Consider the following 26328-nt stretch of genomic DNA (forward strand, 5'->3'; position numbering starts at 1 on the left):
ACCATTCTGTATAAAAATAATTCAACTTAGGCATATATTGCACTAATTTTATCATACTGGATAGCTCTCACCCTGCATTATCTGTTCTCTTTGCTTAACTAAGATTACACTAAGGTTTTAATTTCCATGGAAAACCTGGGAGTAGGGCAACAGACACACATATGGTGTGCAATAAAGGGATATCTATAATATCAATAGTAATCTCAGAGGCATTCACAAAGGAAACTACACGTTAGATTTGGAGATCATTTTTTCCAGTAGATTCATCATTCTCTCCTGTAACTGTAAGCTTTGAACTTGGATGATGTTTTGTTGATCCAGAATCCTGCGCACTTCTCTACAGGTTTCTTCCATAGCTCTACTCAACTTCTTTTGTTCTTCCAACATGGCCTCCATTAATTTTAGCTTCTTCTTTTGGAAGCTGCAGCTTTGCATTTTTCTTTTCTTAACCGGTCTTTCTTCAGCTCTGAAATGTGAATATTTGTTAACAATTAAACTCACATTTATTAAAAAAAAACTCTGTTAGAACCTAAAATTCTATACTAAATTCTTGGCCAAGATACAACCTAGTCCTATTTTTAAACCCCTCTGTGTTCTCCAATAAATTCCCTCTCAAGTTCTTGCCAAAATGTATTTACTGTAGTATTGCATAGTGTTACAGACTGTAAAAAAAAGTTTTTAAACCTCATTGTTTTTAATGAGAATTTTCCCTGTAGAATACTAGGCGCTTTTTTTTTTTTGACATTTCTTACATATTGAATTTATAAACTGTATTTAAAGAGACATTTTGCTCATCTGGCCATTAAAACTCCAATTCTAAAGCTGGAATAACCACCCCATCCAGAGAAAGATCTGGACTGTTACGTGTGGTGGTGTCACAGCTTGTTTTTTAAAGCATCAGATCAGTGAGGCGGATCCCACCACAGCATACTAGTCTCAGAATTTGCCCTTGCACTGGGACACAGCAGTTACACTGGCCACTAATTTACGTATTCCATCACAAAACATTATAAACAACATAAAAATTTAGCAGGATACCGCTTACAAGGTTCCCTCTTTTCTTACAGGTCACAGATTGATCACGTTTCATATTTGCTTTTACAGGCATTTGCCTGTTGCACTTCAATATTTCTCTGTTTTTTATTTTTCCTAATTCAATGCGTTTGTCACAAAGAAAGGATACTATGGTTACCTTCTTTTAATATTTGTAGGCTAATTATAAGTTTTATTAAGTAGGATAGCTAGCAAAAGAAACCATACTTCCCTTCAAACTCCTAACATTAAAAAAATTCAAGCACACTATAACACTGCTTATAGTTTTGTTTTCACCATAATATAAAGGCACGACTCTGATATAGTAATTAATTGCTATTTTGATTTTTTAAAAAGTTCTCCTCAAATTCAAAAAGAGTATTTGTAGCCCTTGGAGAACACCAGGTTGCTGAATCCAAGGCTGGCCGTGTATCCAGCCACGTGGATGTTCCTCTAGCAGAATGTCTCTAAGCTCACTCAGGGTATAAATGTTGAACAAGCACGTATCAAATTGTACATCTTCATCCGAAACCCTTAGAGCTGCCATGTGCAATTGGCATCATATTTTAAGAACTACCTTTACTCTGCATCATGCTGAGTTTCCGTTTTGGAAGAAAGAGGTAAACCTAACAATAAAGGCAGAACTCTCAAGATGTGTCTAGTTCAAATTCAATTCAAGTCCAGCCTACACCGCACAAGTTAGAACACATGCACGTGAATCTGTTTCTCTGGAGCTGTAACCTCAGGAAGAAGCACACTGAATCGTGAAGGAGGAAGGAAAGCGAGTAGAAAACAAATGTGCAAGTGAGCTACACATCTTAAAAACCTCCCGTTATAGCTGAATAACCTCTTTTCTAACTTAAAGTGACAGTCCACATGTTCATTCACACTTTTTGTAATTCCAGACTGGAATCCCCAGCATCACAGTTATCTGACGATGGGTCTTGAAGTCCCTTCGCGCAAACAGCAATCTCAGTCATGTTCTGCCGAGTGCAATATCCTTTCTGAGTGAAATACAAGAATGAGATGGCGCAGTTTTGAGTAGAACACCATGCCAACACCTTGCAGGTTTCAAGGCATCCTTGAATAAAGATAACTTGAACTCTTGAGGAATGTGTTTTTAATAATGTGAAGAAGGGGAGTGGGGAGGGAGGTCGTTCAGCTGTGGCAGATGTGTATCATAATTTCATTCACGTTCTTATCCTACTTGACAGGCTTTGTGCAACAGTGACTGTGACATTCAGATCTCTCAGCAAGAGAAATAAACAATCCTAAGCACCTGAAAGACTTAATGCAAATACGACAAAAAGACATAAGCCCCTTGACATTTAAGAGTGCAATGACCCAGAAAGGGTGAGGCCTGTGGAAAGAAACAAGTGGATTAAATTAAATGCCGTTAAAGCTTAGAGAAAACAAATTGAGAATTGGTTTTGAGGGAAACTGTTTGAGTCATTTGAATGTGATGTACCCTGCGCACAGGTAAGAAGAAAAACAATCTTCTTTCATAAATGTATGCTAACATGGTGAACAGAGACCATTGGCTTTCAGATTATCCAAGAATGTGTAGTTACTTGTACAATTCAAGAGGCTTTATCACTGTTGCGGTGCTACGATGATGCTAATGGAAAGGAGAAGTCACCATTTTTATGCTAAACAAAATTTTTTAAGGGATACAAAGTAAACTCACCTTTGCAGATCCTATGTATCATATTTGATTTTGGGCATAAAGTAAACGTGCATAAAATAAATACGTGCTGCTCTGCTCAAACTGTGGGTGAAGCTTGCAGCTGATCACCACGATTATCACAGCCAGGCAAACCTGCAAGGATGGGTCTTGGCTGACAGCAAATTCTATTTGCCCCCATTGACTCTAAAGGCGGGAACGATTTGAAATGTAGTTCTAAAGCCAAGCAAGTGGAAAAGCTCTACAGCAGTCTAAGGGCAACACTAGATCTGCTATTCCAAGGTTCCCATCAGTGCACTCACATTCACAAAGAACGCATGCTTTCTGGTGGGTAGAGTAAGAAACGTTCTGAACTGAGGGCATTATTTTAGCCAAAGCCAACTTTTGAATTTAAACTTGTCTTCACAGAGGATTTAGTTATTGAAAACTTGAGGCATCTCTATCCTTGTCCCTGTACAGTACTAGAAAGTAGCTATGGTAAATCTTCTTGTGTGAAACAAGTAAGAACAGGCTCCTAGAGCCATAGGAGGGCTTGCGCCCTTGCAAAGTAAACCCTGATGGGTATGGCCCTTAATAAGGAATGATAGAAAATCTGAGGCGTGTCAATGGCAGTGAGCTGTACTGAGTATTCATGTCTTTCTTGGCAACTGTGGCTGACATTTGGTTTTTAATTTCAATGGGGATTGAAAAAAAAAAAATAAAAAGAGGTGGAGTGATTCAGATTGAAAGACCTAAAATAAGCTTTGATTTTAAGAGAAGGGAAAAAAAATCTTCAAAGTGTTATCTTAGAGTCTATATATGATTTTATTTGTTTTTCAGTCAAACAAATGTGGTCCATCAAAACCTGTAAGACATCTAACCATACATCCAAGACAATAATTGTCTTGCGCATCTCCAGAGAGGAAAGAGAGGAGAGGCAAAACGTCTGGTGGTGACGACAGCTACCACAAAACTGTATCAGCAGTACCTGCAGTCTGCTAGTAACCGAGAAAGTACCCACTGACAAGTGCTTGCTCAAAATTGGGTTTCAGCACAGAGAAGTCCCCCCAAAAGCCATGGCTCAAGGATTCTTCAAGGTCTCCTAAGTACTCTCTGTGTTTGTTTACAATTAACAAGCAAGACTTGCTAATTAGACAGCCTTAATGGAAAAGAAGCACTTATTTCAGACACCCCTAGCTTTGGTGGTGTTTCCAATCTCCTTTTCTCTCCGGCCATAGTGACTAACCATGAGAGGGTTTTATGATCACCTTCAAGTCCATAGTAAGGACTTGGCATTTACAATTCTCTCTTCCGGCAGAATAGCTCTTGAAGGAGAGCTCTTGAGAAGGGGTCTACAAAAGAAGGATCTAAAGAATCCAATTTACAAGTAAAGAACCCTCAGCAACATGAAACAATGTAAAATGTCCAATGATGCCTGAAGGAGTTATTTGAATACTGAAGTGTTTCCTCAGACAGTGAGCCATCTTTCTTGAGAAGTTCTGGGTCTCCTAGGTAGCATGCCAGAGAGATCTCTCCAGTGTCAGCAACTTTTTATAATAATAGGTCAAGAGGGAAGCAGGGATAGGAATATGGGTTCAGCACTGAGTAACCCACCAGCATCAGTATCCTCAGACAGTTTCAGCTGCGAGTATGTCAAGTTTGGCAATTTGTAGGCACGAGCATAAGAAATGATCAAAGTTTGCTGCAGCAAACACCAATGGGTTCTTATTGCTGATTCTCCACGTTGCATTCCTGTGCAGCCAACACCTGTGGGGCAACAGGGGTGCAACAGATCCTGACAGCATCCACAGCCTCTGCCGGAGAAGTATCTCCACTCTTTGCCACGCCCAGTCTCTGATTGTGAAATCAGGAAGGAAGAGTGGTCTAGGAAAACCAGGACCTCAAATCCAATCTGCTGATAGTCTTGGGCCTCCAGTGTCTATGACAGGGATCCTCCAAAACTATTGGCATTGGCATTTCCCCAACCACACCAATCAAGTGTGGAAGAGCTCTGGGGTTGGGATCATGTTCCAAGCAGAAACTTGCAAAGTTATTTCTATGCTATGCTCTGAAACAGACAGGCAGGGTTCAAAGGAAGCAAACCCAGGGAAACAAAATGCTCCCCCTTATCTAGGAGGCCAACCAGAAGTGACAGTAGGTATTGGGGAACAAAGCAAAACCTCCAGATGTAATTAGGCAAGTCTCAAACGCATTTCCTGTCCTAGCTAAGATCAATTTAGTTCACTGTTCAATTAAAAGTTCCTTGATTGATTGCCTACACTCATCCAATAAGGATCATTTCATGGGATCTATGTGAATAATTAATGAAATGACTTGAATACAAAGAGTAATCTGTCTACCAAAATGTGTTACCTCCACAAAACTATAAAAACAAATATTTCTTTCTGCCTGCTTCATGGCCAATGGGTCTCCAGTGCCATTGGTTTCTGGAATTTGTGGCTTCCTTCTACTAACAGCTGTTTCTGACTTGGTTGTGCAATTCTAGCTACGTATAAAACTGAGTAGACCTCCATAACCCATAATTAACAGTGATCTGGGAATGGATAATATCAATATTAGAGATGGCACAAAGATCTTCAGAATTTGAGGACTGAGAATCATGGAACCTGGATCTTCTGGTTAACTAGGCTCATTCAAATACAGCCAAATACATCCAGGAATTAGAGGCTCATCCTTGAAGTGTAGAGAAGAACCACAAAAATGGCTTGGAGCCTGGGCAAAGCACCTTGCTCTGATAACAAGTCTGCATAACAAGTTAAGATGCACTACATAATGCGCATAGCCTGAAGCTCAAACTTCTTTGTAGATGCTGCCCATTCAGATTTTAAATACCCATGGCATAATTTTAGAAAGATTAAAGGTTTTACTAAAACTGTTATTTCCTGAATTAGCATCCTCACCAAGTTCGATGAACTTCTATTAAACAATTCATATCTTGGTTAATTCACGTTACCAATTCTTACTCTGTGTGTGTAAACCTTCTGTACCAAATTATTTAATCTACATTTTAAAGTTAAAGAATATCAAAGATAGTACAATCATGATACACAACTACCTTGAGGGAAAAAGTGAAAAATACTGAAAGGGTCTACAATATAGTGAGAAGAATCATAGAATGGTTTGGGTTGAAGGGACCTTCAAAGCTCATCCAGTGCCACCCCTGCCATGAGCAGGGACATCTTCACCAGATCAGGTTGCTCAGAGCCCCGTCCAGCCTGGCCTGGGATGTCTCCAGGGATGGTTCATCCACCACCTCTCTGGGCAACCTGGGCCAGGCTCTCACCACCCTCAGTGTAAAACATTTCTTCCTCATGTCTGGCCTGAATCTCCCCTCTTTTAGTTTAAAACCATCACCCCCTGTCCTGTCACAACAGGCCCTGCTAAAATGTCTGTCCCCCAAGAAAGTAACATCTGAAAGCTGAATTCACCATATTCACATTAGAAACAAAATAGTCGTTCAAGCAAAGGATTAATCACTGGAATAGATCCCTGTAGGGAAGACTGAATTCTCCGTCTTCTGAATAAATCAGATCTAGACTGGATATCGAGTAAAAATATTGCAAGAGTCAAACAAATTTTAGGAACAAATAAGTGGAGGACAACAGAGCTATGGGACCTCCAAGTGAAGAAGTCCTCTGCTGAAGGGAAGCACGTCACAGAACTCCGTAACCTTCCTGGGCTCCACACCAGAATGACTGAGTTCAAACTCAGGGATGGTATTTAACAGGAAATCAGACTAGATGACATAGTGGCTTCATTAGTCTATTAATCTATGAAAGTTACTCTTTCAACCTTATTTTCAGTATGATAGAAATGGCAGAACTGATGAAGTCGGAACCACATTCCCAGTATTTATAATTATGTTCTGTCATTACTTTAACACTGAAAATAAAGACTATAAATCAGTCCATAGGGTGAAAGAAACCCGTATTTTCAATTAGATAAAAAGTAATTTATAGTGGTGTCAGGAATTTTGATTTTAAAAGTTTAAGCTGCGGTAGAAGACTCCACCACATTGAATTAAATTATCTGACCATAATAGTATAATTCTATTATTGTCAGATGTTTTATGGACGTTACAGCTTTGTGAAAGCCCAAGAACAGTGTATAGAACAATACTAAACAAATAGCAGGCATCCCACTAAAGGGAAATAAGGTTTCCAAATGTTTTTCCCATCTAAAAATTGCAACAAAAATAAAAAAATTCATTTTATCCCATGTTAATTGAATAACGAGCAACATTTGGTTTTGTAAGAAGGTCCTACACTCAGAGAATTTCAAATAAAATGCAAAGAAACCCAGTTTCAACTATTTTTTGCCTGAGAGTATATATGTATTGATTGAAGTATAAATCTTGACATTTTTCTCTATCATGAAAGCTAAACATTAAATTCAATAGTTTTTTTAAGATGTCATTTATACAGCCAAGTAGCCTCCCGCTATGCTCAAAGATCCTGTGGAAAATACAAAGCCGACACTCAAAAGCTGTGTTTGAGAGTTTAAGGGAATAACAGTAAAGTGTTCAGAAGTCTAAAAGCTAACTTTAAAGAAAGTACTGTTTGGGCATTTTTCACTGTCTATTGTAGCCATAACATCATGATTTTTATTACTGAAGAAAAATATCCCATAGCATAAGTTTACTTTGCACACGACTGATCTGTGTATAGTCTGCTTCACAGAAAAATAAGGAACACACGGTTATAAAATATATAGCTGTAAAATGCATCTATATGTTACATATGGATATGTGCGTATATTTTGCAAAATATGTTTCAAAATAACTGTTTAGCATAGCTGTAAAGAACAAAAATTGAGAGGGAAATGGAAGATCTGAAATGTTCTTTTAATTTCAGATCCCAGTATTGTGTTTAGCTCCTTTTCTTTTGAACCTGTTAGATCAACTGTGTACTGTCTAGAGGCAAAGGCATTTACAAAAAAAAGCCAAGATGGACCCAAATGCTGATTCTTTTATCTCTTGTTGGCTATTTCAAAATGTTTTTCAAACACAAGATGACATCCTAATTGCCAAAGCTGAAAATTGCTTCTCGGTTCATAATTTTCTACTAGTAACTCTAGAAGAATTATCTTGTCTTACCATGGCAGCTCTAAGTGATTTTAACCCATCTGATATTTAGCAAGCACCATATTTTCTTCTGGGCAAAAAAGGGTTCCCTACTCTTCTCTCATTCATCAGGCTAAACTAAACAGATCAAAGTGGTGCAAGCTTTTTAAAACCCCCTGTGTCTATTGTAATTCCGCTTTTCCTCCTTCCAGATACTTGCCCCATTAATATCACAACTGCCTCCTGTTTTCTGATGTGATCACAATGCTCACCTGAAATGTTACACTGATCTCTCCATTGGTATCTACTGCTCTACATTTTATTTTTCTTAAACGCAGCAGAATTGCATTTTAGCTTGTGAATATGTACATACCTTGCTTTTAAACGACATGCACGATATTATACTGCACTAAATTCTTTTGTACTAGAGACTGTGAGAGCATGGCTGCATTTAGAAGTTAGAGAGCAACGTGTTGTGGAAGTCCTACCACACCGACAGCTCACCTGCCCTTCCCTCCAGCTCCCAACCCCTGTTGCACAAGTTGGGTAATTACTTTGGACAAAGTAAAATAAAAATAATAGAACAAACAAACAAAACCACTAAGCCAGAGGCTGGCTAAAATGCATTATAGCTCAAACTTTACAGATCTTATCACTATGGAAATAGTGAAGTCCACTTTAGCTGTAAATGAAAACATCTACACAAGAGCAGGAGTCCACATGCAAACTGTAAGCACAACAGAGATGCACTTGTGGTTGATTAGCTTGACTTGTGCAATGACTTGTCTACAATCTGTAATGAAACCTGGTGTGCTGACCCTCTGTCCTCCCTTGCTAGCCACCTACCCTACAAAAATCTGTGTTGCCCTGCAGTTGTCCCTAAGCTGAAGAAATTTAATGTCTTGCATTTTTTTAAAGTCTGATGTTATCAAATAGTCTATTGAATAAACTACACCTCATGTTTGTGGAAAAGTGACCTTCTAATTAAATATTATTATAGGAAATCAGATTATGAATTGGGAAAATATTGCATCAGAAATGTGATCTTGGAGTCTGCAGATCCTAAAATCAAGAGAGAATCTGTGTTGAGGATATCAACTACTTACAATGAACTATGATTTAAAAAAAAATGTTGCTTGTGAACAAAAAGGTTGCTACAGTTCAAGAATCATACACCATTATAGATATTTGATTGAAAAGACAAAAGGTTTTAAAAAATAATCAGCTATCCGAGGGATATTTGCTCAAATGATTGAATGAATTTACCCCAGTTTTATACGTCCAAGAGCAGGCCTGGAAACAATAATCAGAACTTGTTAGGTTGGTTCTTCTTCCAGCTCAACACCTTCTCAGTTGCACGACTAACAGATAATTTTACTGTTATAGTTAAAGCCTCACACACTCATGATAAGGATCTCTAGGATCAACTTTTTCCTGCCAGAAAACTGTAATCAACTCTTATTTCACACCACTTTAGATGAAAAATGAGACCAGTAAAGTCTAAAATCTGTGTCAAGTGTACAACCCTGCCTTTTGTTAAAACGCTGCTTCCCAGAGGACTCTAATCTTATCAAAAAAAAGAAACACGTTTGCATTCTCAAACTAGTGTTTGCTTTGAAAAAGTGACATTCTCAATTGTATTTAAAATGTTGCAATATGCTTTCAAACTGCAGGAGTAGCATTTCAGTGTCCACAGAAATACTTAGCTTGCATCCTCTCACCATTTTAATAATAGCTGAAGCCAGAGAAACTTCATACTCATACTAAAAGTAGAGCAAGCCAAAAATCATCTGAGCAGTATGTTATAACTCTGATTGCACTGCAGGACTCTCTGGAACTCGCCCATACTCCTGTTACAAACACTCTGCCTCATGTGAGCAGTGACATGCATGCTGAGTTTTGGCAACATTAGACAACTTTCTGCCCAGTCCTCCGACTCCCTTCCAGCTTCTCGTAAAGAAATCAAGAAAATGCCCTAATCCAGCAAAGTGGCTGAGAGTGGGGAAGAGATCTCGTTTGTGGTTTACAGAAAAGATACAACAGCGGTTAGAGAAAAATGTGCGAGGGTGTCCCCTTTACGCGGGAGATCTGGTTCACTCTGTGAAATACAAGAAAGGGGGGAAACAAATACTACCTCAGCTTGTAAGAAAGTAAGCTTGACGAGCTCTCCGAATGTTCGTCTTCAAAGCACTCTTCCCTTCCTTCGTATGTAAACTGGTTATACGGCAAATACAGAGGCGTAGACTTGGCCGATGGAGACTGCGAGGCCTCCGTCTGTGACGTGGAAGGACCTGGTTGCTGATTTTCATGCATTTTCACATCGTTGTGGTCTGTCACTTTGGATAAGATCCTATCAATGGTTTTGTAGTAAGGCCAGTCAGGTGCAACAGTTTCACTGTCAGTCATACATTTTAATTTCCTGGAAGAAAAGGCACACAACAATAAAGCTTGTTTTCCTATAAAAGCACTTTCCTTACAGATGTTCTATCTCAAAACATTCATTCTGGCCACATTTAGGAGTCAAACTGAACGTTTTTAATGAGAATAAAATTAGACAATTTTTTATTTTAATCTCCACTTATCCCCTTCAGTTTCTTCTCCCAGTTTTGACCTGCGATTAAAAATTCCATGTAAATCTCAAATGAAATTAAATACAAATAAAGAACATCACAACTTCTAATGAAAACAGTGCTATGTTGGTTGTAGAATACTTTCTCTTCCCCTTAGAGAGTGCCAGACTAACCAACCCGACAGCGAGCCCTGACAACCCGAGTAGGCAACACGCTGCAGCCTTTCCCAAACTGTGGGCTGCACTGCCCTGCCATGTTTTGAAGAATGAATATTTATTTTCCATGATGAATATAAGTGGCTATAGATGTAATTCATATCCTTTTCCTAATATTTTCCTAATTAATATCCTATTTCCTAATATTTTCCTAATATTCCTAAAAGCTCTCCTTTGCCCAGGTAAACATCCTAGTAACAACCATGAGGTATAGATGTCTGTCTGTCTGTCTATTACAGAATAAAGATCAGTGGAGGGATAAGTATAGAATTTTATTCAATATTATTTTTTTTAATAAAAAGCTAATGTATTATAAACAGCATGTACAAAAACATTACCATGAAAAGACTATCAGCCATTACTTGGTCTTTCATATGCAGCTTATCATGAGATCTGTTATTCAGTCCTAACACAAAGTCCACTATCTCACTTGGTGCCTGTTGTTATTTTATTTACTTTTACTGCGAAATATAAAACCAAGGTGTATGAATGAATTCTATAACTCAAAGGAACTGCAGTGCCCAGATAGAGTCCCAAACTTTCTTTTCATTTGCCTTTCCCAGGTGGGATCTTGTTACTGCAATTCAAAATGCAGCAAGGGAACAAAACAGGAAAGGCAAGACTGATGACAAATGCCCCATTTTCATAAACCAGATTTAATTCAAATGAATAAAAAGCCAAACCAAATCTGATTCTTCCAGTTAGCAAGTTTCCATTAAAAAAAACCCCAAAACATAAAAACTATTCCTGGACACCTAACCCACCCCCTTTTCTTGAAGCCTTTCAGGTTTTTCCTCCTCAGAATCCATCCTGCCCACACTGGTCCTGCAAAGGATAGAATTAAATAACATGTAAACATGATAAAACCAGTGACAAACTTAAAAGTGAGAACTTGAGGTTCTTCTTCTTAAACAGCCCTCAGCCGTGGGTAAGGGAAAATCCACCAGTGAGAAAAGAAGGCAGAAAGATTTGCTTAGATTTTAAAGGCATTTAAGGATTCTTCACTCTTTTTTTTCTCATCCTTGCAAGGTCTGATGAGCTTTTCCAGGTATTTAGAAATGCACATCATAGTCCTGCACAGCAAAACCTCCAGAGCCATCCATATTTTTATGCTCTCTATGCATTCTAAATTTTAATTTCATACATGTTTCACAACCTGCTGCTGCAATTTCATAGTCAGAGAATGTCTAGCACGACCTACAAATACATGCGTATCCATCAAGTACAGACACAAAATAGCTAAATATAGGGCTGACAGCAACCATCACTTGATATTGATTATTTTTAGTTCAATTGTTTTGGCTATTTGCATGAAAAACATACCAATTAAACCACTATAAGCTACTATCCAAGTCTACATTCCACATTTCTTTGCCCATGGTGAAACCCGCAATATATTGATGCGATGGGGTTTAGAACGTGACCATCCTCAGCTGCTCACTGCAACGGTGAGACAGCAAGAACCCGTGTGTGAGCACAGCTCAGCCACTCCAGCGCAAAGCACAGCAGCTGCATTTGGACTTTACGGGACACGGTTTGAGCCTCCAGGACTGCAAAACATTGTGCCAAAAAGGATGCGGAAAGCTCAGAGCTGCTATTCTGCTGACTCTGCTCTGGGGGCAGACTTGTGCTTAGCCTAGTGTTAGCCAGGACCCCCAGGTCCTCATCAACAGACCTGTCTCCAGTTTCTTTTGATTCAAGGGATCTGACCATCCCAAGGGCAGGACTTTGCATTTGTCCTTGTTGAATTTCACGAGGTTCCTGTCAGCCCATTCCTCCAGCCTGGCTAAGTGCCTCTGAATGGCAGCCCCCCTCCAGTTTGGCATCATCTGCAAAATAGTGAGCATGCACTCCATCATCTCCTCCTTCGGGCTGTTGATACTGTACAGGGCATGTTCCAGGATAAACTCCTGCAGTCCTCCACTTGGAATGAGCCTCTAGGTAGGGTACAAGCTGTTAGCCAGTGCTCTGTGAGCCCAGTGATCAAGTCAGTTTTTCACCCTGCTGGTAGTCCATCCATTTGGAGTATAACATCCCAACTTGGATACAAGGATGTTCTTGGAGAACATGTCAAAAGGCTTTCTATTGGTAAGCTAGAAAACATCCATTGCTTTACACCCATCTGCAGATATAGTCATTTAATCACAGAAAGCAAGCAGGGCAGTCAGATATGATTGACTCTTAGTTAATCAGTTCTGGCTCTTTCCAGGCACCACCTTCTCCTTCGTGTGACTGGAAATCACTTCCAAGATGGCTTGCTCCGTGATCTCCCCAGGAGCTGAAGGGAAGCCCATCAACTTTTAATTCCTCTTCTTGCCCTATTTGAAGATGGGTTCAACAGCAGCCTTTCTTCACCTTCAGCCACCAGGGACCTCCCTCGCTGTTCAGACTCTCAGAGGTGAGCCCTGACTCAATTCTTTCCCACTGCTGGTATTTTGTCTAACGCTGCTTCAGGCACACCAGCCTGAGACCTGGGCAGTAAAGACTGAGATAGCAAAGACTCAACCATCCTCACCCTTATCACTTGCAGCTGCCGTCACTAAATCACCCACCCCATTCACCAGCAGGCCCACATCTTCCATGTTTATTCCTTTACTGCTTAGCAAAAGTTTTCAGGAGTGTTTTGCCCAAGTAAGTCAGTACCTTGGTTTTCATGTCTAAGCTCAGCCCAGAACCCATTTTTTACAAAACTAATGATTTTGAAGGAAAAGCTGTAGTTTATCTGCCCACACAGATGTAGGGTTGCAGCTATATAAAACCAGGTATTTCTCTGGCTCTGAATGCACAGAACGATCACTAATTCTTCCACTTCTGACTGCTTACCATAGCTCTGGGCTAAAAAAAAGGGATCATTACCAGGAGATAGGCAGGAGAACTTCTTTAGCTTAAAAGCAGCACCAGCAGCAACCATCAACCTGTACGGAGTCTGGCTCATATATAAAGAAAAAAAAAGGATGAAATAGATGGAGAGATGAGAAGATAAGGGGGAAGGGAGTGTCAGTCCTTTGGAAAAGAAGTTGGAACACTGCAGGTGGAGGCAAACAGGGAGAACAGTCACCAGAACACTGCTGATGGTAAAAACAAAGCGAAGAGCTGACTTGGTAATATTATTATCAAATTTCAGGATTCAATGATTTTTAAATATTTTTTCTACAATTTCCAGAAGTCCAGAAAACCAAGTGAGACAGCTGAGAGTTTCTGCCTGTATTGAGGTAAGCGCAACCCTGAAATGTAAAGCGAGGATTAATTTACTGCTCTAAGTCCGGCATTACTGGAACTCATCACAGTAGATCTTAGTTGCATCCAAAACATAAAGCTGGGGGGTTTTGTTTGTTTCGTTTCTGTGTAGTTTTTGTTTGTTTTAATGAAAAATCAAGAAGTCAGAAGGAAACAGGACAATAGTGAGGCTGGAATGCAATAGCTCGGAAATGAGAAAAGGAGATGAGCCAAACATTGAGCGTCAACCCTTTGTAAGCATATATTGGGTAAATCAGTGCTTGAGCCCAAACATTCAATCCTTTGTAAGCATATATTGGGTAAATCAGTGCTTGAGCAAGCAAGCCAGGTAGAAAAAGCAGGTAAGAAACGGGGGTGAGCAAGTCAGCAGAACTTGTGAAATATTCATGCTGAGTTTATCTAAACCTGTTGCTATTTCATGAGGTTCTATGAAAATCCAGCTGAGAGCAGAGGCAACTGAGAACTCTTTCCAAAACCTCAGGGACCAAAGTCAAGTTTCCAGCGGACAAATATCTGAAGTCAACCCAGTTAATCTGAAAGGTGGTTGTTTGTCTTATTACACAGAAGTGAATAAATTAATGGGCTTTGAAATCCCACTGCCAAAATGCTCCACTGAACGGACTGAGACACCAGTTGAGTAATTTGTGCTGCTGCTGACCTTTCTTCACAGTTTATTCTCTGTGCCTATTAATCCACCTTCTAAAATAAAATTATTACAATATTATGTTCTAGACAGTTTTTTTAAAATCATCACTATTTAGTCAGTAAAATCGAGCAATCTTTATCGTGCCTTTTCTTTTTACTCTTTGCTCAAAATAATATTGCTTTTTTATTATTATTACAGTATTTGATATTACTACTTGCCTTGAGGAATGGATACAAGATCAATCTCCTGGGGTTTCTGAGAAAAGCTTTCAAAATAAATAATAAATACCAACTGTTCACGAACCAATCAATGCTGAGGAAAAAGAGATGTATGAAAGTACAGTGCTAAGTTGTGTATCTGCTATAAATTATTGAAATTAAAGAGAAAGCTGGTAAAATATTCAAATTTGGCTTTCTGAGGTAATTCGGCTGCGCTCATATTTTATCATTTGCTGTAGCAGAGGTCAAATATTCCAGTTGCTTAATGTCATAGAGTAAAGCAACAGATTACACAAGCGCAATGTTTAATTGCTATCATGTACTAATGAAAATAAAAAATTAGACTAATCTTTTATTCAAATCATGAAACTGATTCAAATTTACCAATCATTAACATTAATTGACTGCAATTCAAATCAAAAAGCAACAGCTGCATCCTGTTTCCCAGGCTTTGGGGTGGGTGATGTTTTTGAAAATAATAAATAGACATTCACACAGTTCTTATTTTTAAACATCAGAAGGCATCAGTCAAAGCTGTAGATCACTGTGCAAGCTTTACAAACCTGCTTCTTTTTTATAAGCCTGTGTGTATAATGCCAGTGGAAATATTATAACAACAGATAGAGTGCACTGTTACACATTAGGATCAGCCTATTAGCAGTGACAGGACACTGCTTTCTTTCAGAAGGACTAATTGTAGGTTTATATGCGCTGAATGCCCCAAGTAACCTACATAATAGAAGGAATTCGGCACATATTCCAAGTGATGCTAAACTGCAAGAGCTGCCATGCTAATCTCAGCAAAACTTTTGATGACCAGCACATCAGGAAGCTTAACTTTGAATTCAGCCCTTCCTCCTTCCAAGATAGATAAATAGGGAGGTTTGTGCAGCTCTTTAAAACTTCACATTAAAAACCTGGTGGCTGACCTATGCACAGCAGGTATTTCTGATGCTACTGCAATTCCTAAAAGCAGAATTTTACTTGATTTTTTTTTTTTTACTCAAATTTTGCACCTGCAAAAAAGATCTTCCTTCCACTTATGGCGCTGGGCAGATGTTTCCACACAGCCAATTTCTATGGTGGATGAAATGGTCCTTTAATATACTGAGACTCCGGTAAGAATTACTTCAGGTCACGGTATATTTTTCCCTGAACAGTTTCCTCCAGATGCACTTGGAGGAGCACAGGAACCGCTCCCAGAGCCGCCCATCGTCCCGCTGCCTCACTCCGCTAAAGGTCAGTGCAAAATACTCCAAGAATCATTTTCATGGACAGGTTTTTGGGGGGACATTTGCCCATAAAGACACTTGTTTCCTTTTGTACCGACAGCTAGTAATATTCTGAAACCCGCTGTCTTCTCTAACTCTATCTAATTTGAAGACAAACAATGTCTGTGCTTGTACTTTAAAAACCTAATATTTAGTAAAAATAATAATAATAAAACAACCTACCGCGCTCTTGGTGTCAATGATTTTCAGTGGTAATGACTTCCACATGCTTATTATGCAGTGTAATACGAATTTATATGCCTTTAACTAGTTTTACATTTCTTGCCTTGCAGTTCCAATAAATAACTTCTTGTGTTACGGCAAAAGAAATATCTGCTTTATATTCTGAAAAATAGTACTGTGTATTTTTATGCACCTCTACAAGTCCTTTATATTTCTTTGCCTTTTTTCCAAGTGAGTCATGAAATTTTCCATTTCTCTTAATAAAGAAAGCTCTCCGCATCTCAGCCTAATTGTGTTTTCTTAAACATCTTCTCATCCTCTTGGCACCTCGTTGAAATATAGGGCAGTCAGAAATAAACACAAGAATTCAAGGAGGAAATAATGACATGAAACCAATTTATAGAATGGCATTTTAACATTTGAATAATGTTTTTTTCCTCAGATGTGAAGGAATGGGATACGATCACCCTAAAATTGCTTTTCTGGTGGATGCTCACGTGCACTCAACTACACCTGAACTAACTTTATCTGGCAGCACAATACTCCATGTAGGATGCAAACATACCCAGAACCAGGGTGAACATTTGGGCTATGAGCCCATCCTGGGCTCTGTGTCTCTGTAACCATGCAAGTAGCTGCAGCAACTGCAATAATTACTAAGAAATGCTTCTCCTCCTCCTAAGTATGTTTGTCTGACTCCTTCTGCACAATAAGTAACGGCTTTCGCTAAGCCAAATAAGCAAAAGAATATTTACAGAACCACATCTTAAAATTATATGGGGTTGTCAGACTGGAAAGCACCATTATGAATGCGTTCACTGCTTTCTGTTTTAGGTCCTTTACTGTTTCAGATCTTTAATATCTGTTTCAAGAGTTGTCCCAAAATATGCCACTTGTACCACTGAACTTGGTTAAAAGGATTAGCAGAAATATTCAAGGACTGCTTTTATAGAAAAAATGTATGCATACATGCATATACGTATGTATAGCAATTTGTAGGACAGAAATTTTATTTTCTTTCATGAAATTGTGGCACATCGCCAAATAATACTGTTATCTGATTAAATATTCCAATCCAGTTAATTTCTGACTATCAAAGTAAAGGGGCTTGAAGTGGTGGGAAGAAATAACCGCTCAGGTGCAGAACAACCCACTCATTCCTGCTGCTGGTGCTACGCTCTCCCATGTCACGCTTACTATCCCTATGTAATCATTACAAAATATTATCTCAAAATAGAGCATTCTCCCACTCTCAGGATCTTCTTTTTCAGTTTATGCCACAGTGCAGTGATGATGCCCAGAAATACAGCGAGGAAAAGCATCTTCCTCAAGTATCCTCCAGGAACCAAAACACGGATTAAAACTCAGCTGCCTCACAGCAAAGCCAGCACTCACTGGCAACTCACATCGTTTACAGTTTCAGCACAACGTTTCCTATCCTCAAACACCTACAAAAAGTAAAACTAGAAATCTGAAGTCATAGCTTTAGCTTGTTGCTGTTCTCTCTACCACCTCGTCTTGAAAGCAAAGCACGCTGTAAGGCCAAACAATAAGAAAGATGCATTTCATATTCAAGAGGACAAAATGAAACAGCACCGTGACAGTGCAAGGCAGTTTTCTAACTCTCCTAAATTACCATGTTAAACAATAAGCAGGGAGCTGTGATGCACTGCAGAATAGAAAAGCAGCATGACAACATGCAGCAGAAGCAATCTTAGAAGTTCACGGAAACATAAGAATTTCTTTTTTAAATGCCGTGTTCCCCCAACACACACAAATACAGTGCATGTATGCGAGTGATTTTATTTCTCCCCTTCCCTCAATGCAACTTTAAAGTAAAAATAATAATTAGAAAACCTGAAACAGTCTGATTGATGACAACACTGTAAATTTAGAACAAAGGCTGACAGAAATAACCCATTCCACTTGGCAATTACGGCACTTAAATATCGTGCAGTGTTGCTAGACACCTGTAAAATCTCGGTGCCACGAGACGTATTTCTCAGCAGGGAGGACGGCAGATTTAGCAGAGTAAGCAAAGGCCTGGTAGCCAACAACTAAATCTGCACCCGAGTGTGAATTGCTGGGTGATGCTGGGCAAAAAATCGTCTTACTTCCAGCTGTTTCATCAACAGTCTGGGTGAAGAGAATTATAAGGATTGCAGCAGGGTTAGGACGATGTTTTGGAGACATTAGCATTTGCTACAAAACATCAAGTTTAATATTATGGGAAATGATGTTAAAGATTACGCTCGTGGATCATACAAATGTAGAAGGAGGGCATTCAAAGTTAAAGGGTTTACAGGATTTTCCCTAGTTTTCTATTTGATGAGTAGTCTGTACATTAAATACTGTAAGGGTGCCTTACAGAAAATCGAGCAGTTTTAACATGGTTGCCTGCTGTAATAACCTTTTTTATTATTAATACGAGCTTTGAGGAGAGATTAAATAAGAGAGGCACATATTTGATTTCCTTGCCTTACAAGCACATAGCTAAAATCACCACTCAGGATTTCCAGTATGAGGCAGTTTGTGCCTCACAGAGATAAGAATTTAAAAAAAAATAATTAAAAAAAAAGAAGAGCGGAGGGGGGGTAAAGGGGAGGGGGAGGGAGGGGGAACATGCAAATATTTCTGTTAAGTTCTAATGATTTTTTTTTCCCTGCAAACAACAAATGCCTCGCATTTTCTAAAGCCAACTTCCCCTCCTGACTGACACTGCCTGTTCTTTATCATCCCCCTGTAGACACCTCCACCCTCCCCCCGACTCCTTTGGAGCAGTATTGACGGTGCACATTGATTCTCCCTCTGCAGATATAATAGTTCTTTCGCTGATGCTGCTTATAATTATAGCAATGTGTGTCACTCAGTAATAAGACATTCAATTATTTTTGGCGCTGTGAAGTGTAACCCTTCAACTCACATGAACAAAATCTAGGAGCTTCAGCCCCCCCCCCAAAAAACCAACATTATTCTGTATTTATTTTGTTTAAACTTTGCCTTGCAATACCGATTCTCACTGGCCACTTCAAACTGCAGGAGTTTCACTGCAAGGAACTGCTGCCAACCTAACACAATCAGTCCCCTCAGCAAAGAGAGAAAATAAATAAACCTCTTTACCCCACTAAATGCATTTCCATCCCTCTGCATTATAACAACACTAACTAATTATAAAGAAACAAAGTTGTCCCGGAGTTTGACACGAAATGGGTGAAGAAATTAACAATGACGTAACAGCACTGGCAAGAGAGAATTTTAAAAGCGATATGAACAATCTTTAATCTTTTATCGACAGAATTCCTGTAGGAGACTTCTTTCTGAAAGGCAAAAATCACTGCGTTGCCCCTGCTAAAATCTCTTAAAATAAAAAGAATGAACTGAAGCTTACCTGTACTGGAATGTCATATTTGTAATTTTTATCTTTATTTCCTCTCCGTGGCGAATTTCTCCAGTCATTTCAAAGAGTTTGTTAGCCATTTTCTCATAAACTTTAGCATTCCTTTTAGTTTGTTTCAGCTCATCAAAAAATTCTTCCCAAACCAGCATTAAACCTCTCATTTCTGCATCAGTCCAGTTTCTGGCCCTCCTGTGTTTCTCAGTCTGAGAAGAGACAATGTAACTGGGAATTTCTGCTGCAGCCATTGCTGACTGACCTAAAAGGGTTTTAAAAGAGGACACTTAATATAGATTGAGTTTTTAGTTCAGGTTTTTTGTAGTGCAAGACATGCATATGTGGATAAAGAATTTGAATGACAACAGAACATATGAAACCTTTTTGCAACAGCTTGAAGCTTGAGTGCACAAAATGGGGCCTACATCTGACAGGCAGGAATTTAGTTAAAAGCTTTTAAACAGAGAAACGTCATTTTGATGTCACGTTTCCATAGCAACAGAGCAACTGCATAAGCTACAACAACAAAAACCTTTTAACTGAAAGCCAAAGAATCAGGACAAAGTTGACAGGCCATCAATATTAAAGCTTTTAAACACTTTAGGTTTAACAAAAAAAGATCTATGCAGCCTTTGAGCAGCTACTTTTAAGTTTCTACTTCTTTTTTAGCTTTTCCTTACCTTTTAGCAGACAATCTGCTAGCAGGGGGTCATGGTCGCCTGAACGAGCTTTTAAGTTGCGCCTTGACAGACTCTCTAGGAGGTTGCAAGGACTGAGGCCATGTACACAAAAAAAGAGCCTTTTCCTTTTCTTTTTGCCAAGATATTCTGCAAAAAGCTTCAGCCAGCTTTATGAAAACTATACATCTCTAAGCTAATAAATGTTTAAGCAGGCAGGCTCATTAAAAAGGAGCCTGCATCTGGGTTTAAGAACACGCACAAAACAGTATTTAAGTGTTTAAATATAGAGAGAAACGTATATACAATTGCAATATAAAGACACACTTCTTTTTCCCCGAGATGTTTTGCTGCTGATAAGCACACACTGCAGTCCTGTCAGTATGAATTTGCCTTTGTAGGTATGTATTACTGTATGTGTATTTTGTATTCCTAGCAATTTAGATGCTATTTATGCAGCCTGTGTTCTGCCTTAGGACTGCAGCAGAAGCATTTCACCTGCTTTATGGGGAACCTAAAAGGATTATTCAATGAGTTAAAAAAAGGCTGTGAGATGCTTAGAACTGTGAATAAATTGCTTTGCTGTAAAACAAGCGTTTTGAGCTGGTTTCTATATAGGGCTAAATTCTACCAGCAGTTATACCAGGGAAGCAGTGCTTATTCATCGTATTAAATATTGTGCAACACGAGGAGTGGGCCAAATTCTGCCCCCGCTCACACTCATGCAATCCGACAATCATCTTTCACGAAACAGTGAGATGCGTGAACTGCATTAATTCAAGCGGTACGACCAGCTAGAGGGAAAGATGTTAATTTCCTACAGTCCAAACATAACCCTGTTATGTAAAATATAAATAAATAAACCACGGATCTTTGGTATTATTATCATTATTATTATTTTCTGTTTCAGCATGTAACAGCAATAACCACCTCACTGCAGGGCATTTCCTGAAGATTAATGACAGGCAGGGGTTAATGGCCTGAGGCTCACCCAGTCAGTCCTTAATCCCCAGGAAATGTTCTGTGCCTCAATCCTTAATGCTTAAGTATCCTATAAATTGTAAGTCTTCTCATAACCACATCCTTGATCTTAACAATAGTTTAAAAATGCACAGCTTGGTTTGCATCCTGGAGATGGCAAAAAGAGCACACAATGTCCCTAAAAGGTACACTAGCAAAATTTGTAGTAACGTTGGCTTCTTTCTGTTTTATTTATTCCACTGTTTATTACAAAAGGCACAAACAGCATACCATAGAATAAGGGGGGTGGGGAGGGAATCACACATACTGTACATAGGAACTTCCACTGCTCCAGCCCTGAACATGTCTCTGTCAGAAATATACCTGCTGAGTCACTGGCTTCCTTAACAAAACAGAAAAGAATCCTCTAGCTTCCAGATAACTACTTTTAACTAGTAATATGACAGCCTAGCAACTATTACCTTAAAAATGTATAAATAGCAGCATATGTTGTGGTGATGATCTTGCATGGTTTGTCTCTTGGGTGGCCAGCTGGGAGACATCACATGATCAGGGGACAGATGGTGGTCAGAAGAGGATCAGCTGGTGACACGTTCATTTTATTAATTTATTGTTTTATCTTGTTTTGAAATTCCCATCACTTAACCTTGGGTTCCATATAGCTATGTTAATACAACCGTACCAAACTCGGCTGGCTGTAGGGGCTGGGGATCACTAGGACAATTCTAAGGAAGCAATGCAGTGTCCAGGAGAAAAACAGTGCCGATGTCTCTTGTTATGGTGCTGGGGCTGACTTGGGACCAATGCACCCTACTGCAAAGCCAAGCTTGCTTTTCAACCTTTAATCATCCATTAGAGGTTTGTTTTTCCCCTCCACACTTTAATCCACCCAGGTTCTGAAAATGCTGATTGACACCACGAAAACCTATAGCATGATATATATACACTGTAAAAACCCAAAGATATGTACGGTCTCCGCTTTAAAGACTTCTTTTAATCCCATTTCAAGTATGACAACCAGGACAGGGTGGGGGAGAACCTGTCCAGCTGCAACAAGTTCTTCCTGTGGTGGCCCACAACTGTTCCATGCCCTTTCCATCCCCCTGTCCCCAGCAGATGTGCAGCTGCTCCTCATGGTCTGCATGTGTGAGGGGCCATGCCCGGCCCCAAACCCGGGATTCTGCAGAGTGGGGACAGTTGTTTCCCTGTACAATTCACGTCTTTTAACTTTTTTATACGCTGTTTCCTATTAGTGTAATTGATAGATTGATATAGTGGTATAGTGCTATTTAACATCTGTTAAATAAAATAAATGCTTTCTAATAATGCCTCCCTCATTCCCCTCCCCTTGGCACCAGAAGGGAATCTAAGTTTCCAGGACTCAGGTTTTGTCCCCTCCTCTGAGAAAGTCGTTGATGCTAATTACGGAGAATCCGCATGTCTCCTCTGCCTCGCTGAAGCACAGTGACAAGCGGCTGATAAAGTGACTGTTTCCCTATCGCAGAATCACAGAATCGACTGGGTTGGAAAAGACCTCAGAGATCATCAAGTCCAACCCTTGGTCCAACTCTAGTCCATTTACTAAATCATGGCACTAAGTGCCATGTCCAGTGTCAGTTTAAAAACTTCCAGGGACGGCGAGTCCAGCACCTCCCTGGGCAGCCATTCCAATGCCTGACCACTCTCTCTGGAAAGAATTTCTTTCTAATATCCAGCCTAAATTTCCCCTGGCAGAGTTGAAGCCCATGCCCCCTTGTCCTATTGCTAACTGTCTGGGAGAAGAGACCAATCCCAACTGGCTAGAACTTCCCTTCAGGTAGTTCTAGAGAGTGATGAGGTCACCTCTAAGCCTCCTCTTCTCCAGACTAAACAACCCCAGCTCCCTCAGCCTCTCCCCATAGATCTTGTGTTCAAGTCCCTTCACCAGTCGTGTTGCTCTACGTTGAGCTGTAAGCAAGGAAAACATTTCTACCCCCAAATAATCCCCGCAGTCCTCACCAGAGGCAGGCGAGGAAACAAAACGTCTCTCCAGGCTGCACCGCTCTCTGCTGATATTCTACAGACCTGCGTGATCCCTGGGAGTCACTATGCCCTTGTCCTGTTCCCTGGGTCAGGGCCTTTGGGGAAGAGTTGCCCTTCAACAGCAGCACTACCTCCGCAGGACTGGGGCAGCTGTAACTATTATCTTCAAGAAAATAAGGATGTCACTTCTCTTGGAAACCACTAAAATACATAATGGAGCTTCTGAGGACACCTTTGTAGATGACTGTCCTCTGTAGGAGGAAGCTGTTCTCCTGCTCACTCCAGTGCCTCCTCTGACGGGCACTGTGATGAGAAGTCTAGAAGATATTCTTACAAACACTGTCCTCAGTGGGCTTGAGGATAGCACTCGTGCCCTTCCTTTTAGTGCATGTCTAAGAGCTCAGAGGAACACGAATTTAATGATCTTCTTGCAAATCTGTTCTTCATATCATCTGTCTAAACACCCTACCTTTTTTGCAGTCGTTATGTATCAGCTTGAATAATAGCTATCACAGCTGTTCCACCTTTTATGGAGATCTCTAAAGATAACAAAACCCAAACAGGGTAGAAGTGTTTCAGGTTTGCAGATGTGGATGTAGTGAAGTTTGCCTACAGATGTTTCTATCACAGAGTTCAGACAACTCCATTAATCCTAACGTATCTGTTGATGATACTTGAAGTGATCTGTGCTAACCAACTGCATATACAGCCTTCAGCTTTGCAAGTGTGGGCTAACACATGCCAAATAAAACTTCCTTTAGCCAAGTTTTAGGGAAAGGGGGTTTCCCTTGTGTTTGCAGGGAGATAATGGCTCTAGTCAGTCAATTACTGGAGCTCAACTCATAAACTGTGAGCCATTAAACTGCGATTACAAAAGAGCATGTCTCATCCTGCTGATGTGGGTTGTGGTAGGAGAAGGCAGGCAGCACATTCTTGGAAAATCAGAATTTATTCCACTAGGATGCAGGAAACTTCTATAACTTCTCCTAAACGTACTGTGTGTGAAAACCTAATGGGCAGCTGTCTACAGAGGTGCTGACACACAGGTCGCTGCCTATTTGGATTTCAGAAATGGAAGTACACTGGTTTTGGTTCAGGTAGGTCTTGAGACCAATTGGTCTGGTCCCAATTTTAGCATTACTAGCAGCAAACACCCTTTGAGGCAGCAACCCCGAGCAGCGGCACTGGGAGGAGGAGGGCCTTGCTGGAGGGCCGTCCCCAGTGTGCATCACCCCTCAGACACAGGTCCAACTCTCTAAAACACAGCGGTGTTTCCATAGGGCATCCTGTAATGCCTCTATTACATTTAACTCAAAAAACAAAGCTGCTCGCAGCCTTTTGTGTTTAGGGCAAGCTGTCAAAAGCAAGGTTGGCCAAAGCACAGACTTGTCCCTGCTCCTTTCACTCCTCCAGTCTGGCCCACCAGGAACATAACACACATGTGGGCAATAGCAAATCTGGAAACTGGGTAGTGGCTGCAGAGCACATGTTCATCCTCTGGTTATTTCAGTGCCGGCACACCTTGATAACTCTGTTTAAACAGGTGTAAATGTATGTATGTGTCTGTTTAAAAACAAAGCATTTGGGTTTTGCATCGCACCGGGATACTATGTTTTAAGTTCAACACAGCTGTCTGCAGGTGTTGGGAAACTGTCTCCTGCCCCACATTCTGCTGCCCACCACATTAAAATGCTCACTTTCTAAAGTCTTACTAAAAATGACGGGATTTAGTGTCTCTGAACACTGCACACTGCAATTTGCAAAGACTGATAAATGCAATGAGAGAAGAAATACTCTTCCACTGCTTCTGAAAAGCCTGACCAGAGGAGATAGGCAGGGATAGGTGATCACAGAGTAGAAGCTGCCTTCTTTTCTCCTCAAATAAACCAGCAGGTCCATGGCAGTGAAGCTGTTGTGCTCAGGGGAGTGCAGGCAACCAGGAGCTTACCCTAAGGTAGGGAAACACCCTGCAGACAGCAGAGTTGTGCTTGGGACCTCTGATAAGGTCCTTGCACCCTTTAGTCTGCTGGTCTCCTTGGGCAATGGAGCTGTGTGGGTTTGTAAATGCTCAGAAGCTGTAGAAAACCGTAAGTGTTCTGAACACAGAGCCATCAGGTCAGTGCTATAAAACTGCACACGAACCACAGCCAACGTGGTCCTATTACCTGTGAGGGAAGTTTAACACTACAACAGCACTTATAAAAGAAGCAAAAAGCTCACCAAGCTGCAGGAGGTCCTATGACAAAGACAAAAAGAAAAGAAAAAAACTATTCAGGCTGCAAAAGTACAGAAGGTGTCTCGAGGTACATAATAAAAGGACAGTTCCTTTTGTCAGAGGGTCTGCTACCTAACTGGGACACGCCACACGGGGAATCAACAAGACAGACCAGGAGGGACAGCAACACATTACTGAGCAAAAGCCATTGCATGGTTGAATAGCTTTGATGTACACCCAAAACAAATAATACCTGCAAAGAGGTCTGATGACAGAAATGGGTGCCCTGAAGGAAGCTGGCTGAGGGGAAGGGATCCTGGCTAACACTGGCCAGAGGAGATTTGGATATGTCAATGCTTAGAACAAAAAGAACAAGAAAAATCACTGCTCCCACACAAAAGCCCTGCCATAGGGTGTGCGGCAGGTCTCCCTGAGGGCAGAGCAGGGCACTGGGCGGCCCAGGAGGACGGTGGTCAGAGAAGGCGCAGGTGAGCTGGAGGAAACTGGAGAGGTTTTTGATTTCAGTTTGCTAGACCACATCCTGCTTGAATTTCACTGTAATCAGAACATTTCCCAAAAGCATTTTGAACTTGCTGAACTGGCAGATTCTGACTGAAAATATCTCCTTTGCCTATTTTAGTAGTAACCATGGAAGCCAGCTTTGCACAGACATTCCATTGGAGAGAGAAGAGCGGTGAGAGACAGCGAGGTGAGCGCAGACAAGCTGGGAAATGGGGCTTCAGCAGTTTTTGTGGTCAGATCAGGCAGCATTAGTACAGACAAGGGGGAGAACTGGAATTATGTGGGTCTTCAAAAGAAGGAGCTCAGGGACTGAAGGGAACCCAAGGAATCCACTGCTTTGACAAACCAGGTATGGACTGGTAATGCTGGTAGTATTTAGATTAAAAATTACAGCACTAAGAA

General features: G+C 40.4%; 1 protein-coding gene across 1 annotated transcript in view; it reads right to left on the reverse strand.

The window, feature by feature from the left end:
- Positions 1-225: 225 nt before the first annotated feature.
- The window catches only part of MSANTD1 (Myb/SANT DNA binding domain containing 1), a gene marked incomplete at its 3' end in the record, with an annotated part of 33407 nt that continues 7304 nt past the window's right edge, over positions 226-26328 (reverse strand). Inside the window, exons 2-4 of the mRNA XM_080344452.1 lie at positions 19507-19771; positions 9913-10197; positions 226-466 (exon numbers count right to left, since the gene is read on the reverse strand). Coding sequence (XP_080200578.1) covers positions 226-466; positions 9913-10197; positions 19507-19760 — 780 coding nt within the window. The 5' untranslated portion in view covers positions 19761-19771. The remainder of the gene's footprint in view (positions 467-9912; positions 10198-19506; positions 19772-26328) is intronic.

This window comes from Nesoenas mayeri (assembly GCF_963082525.1).
Source record: "Nesoenas mayeri genome assembly, chromosome: 4".
Lineage (NCBI taxonomy): Eukaryota > Metazoa > Chordata > Aves > Columbiformes > Columbidae > Nesoenas > Nesoenas mayeri.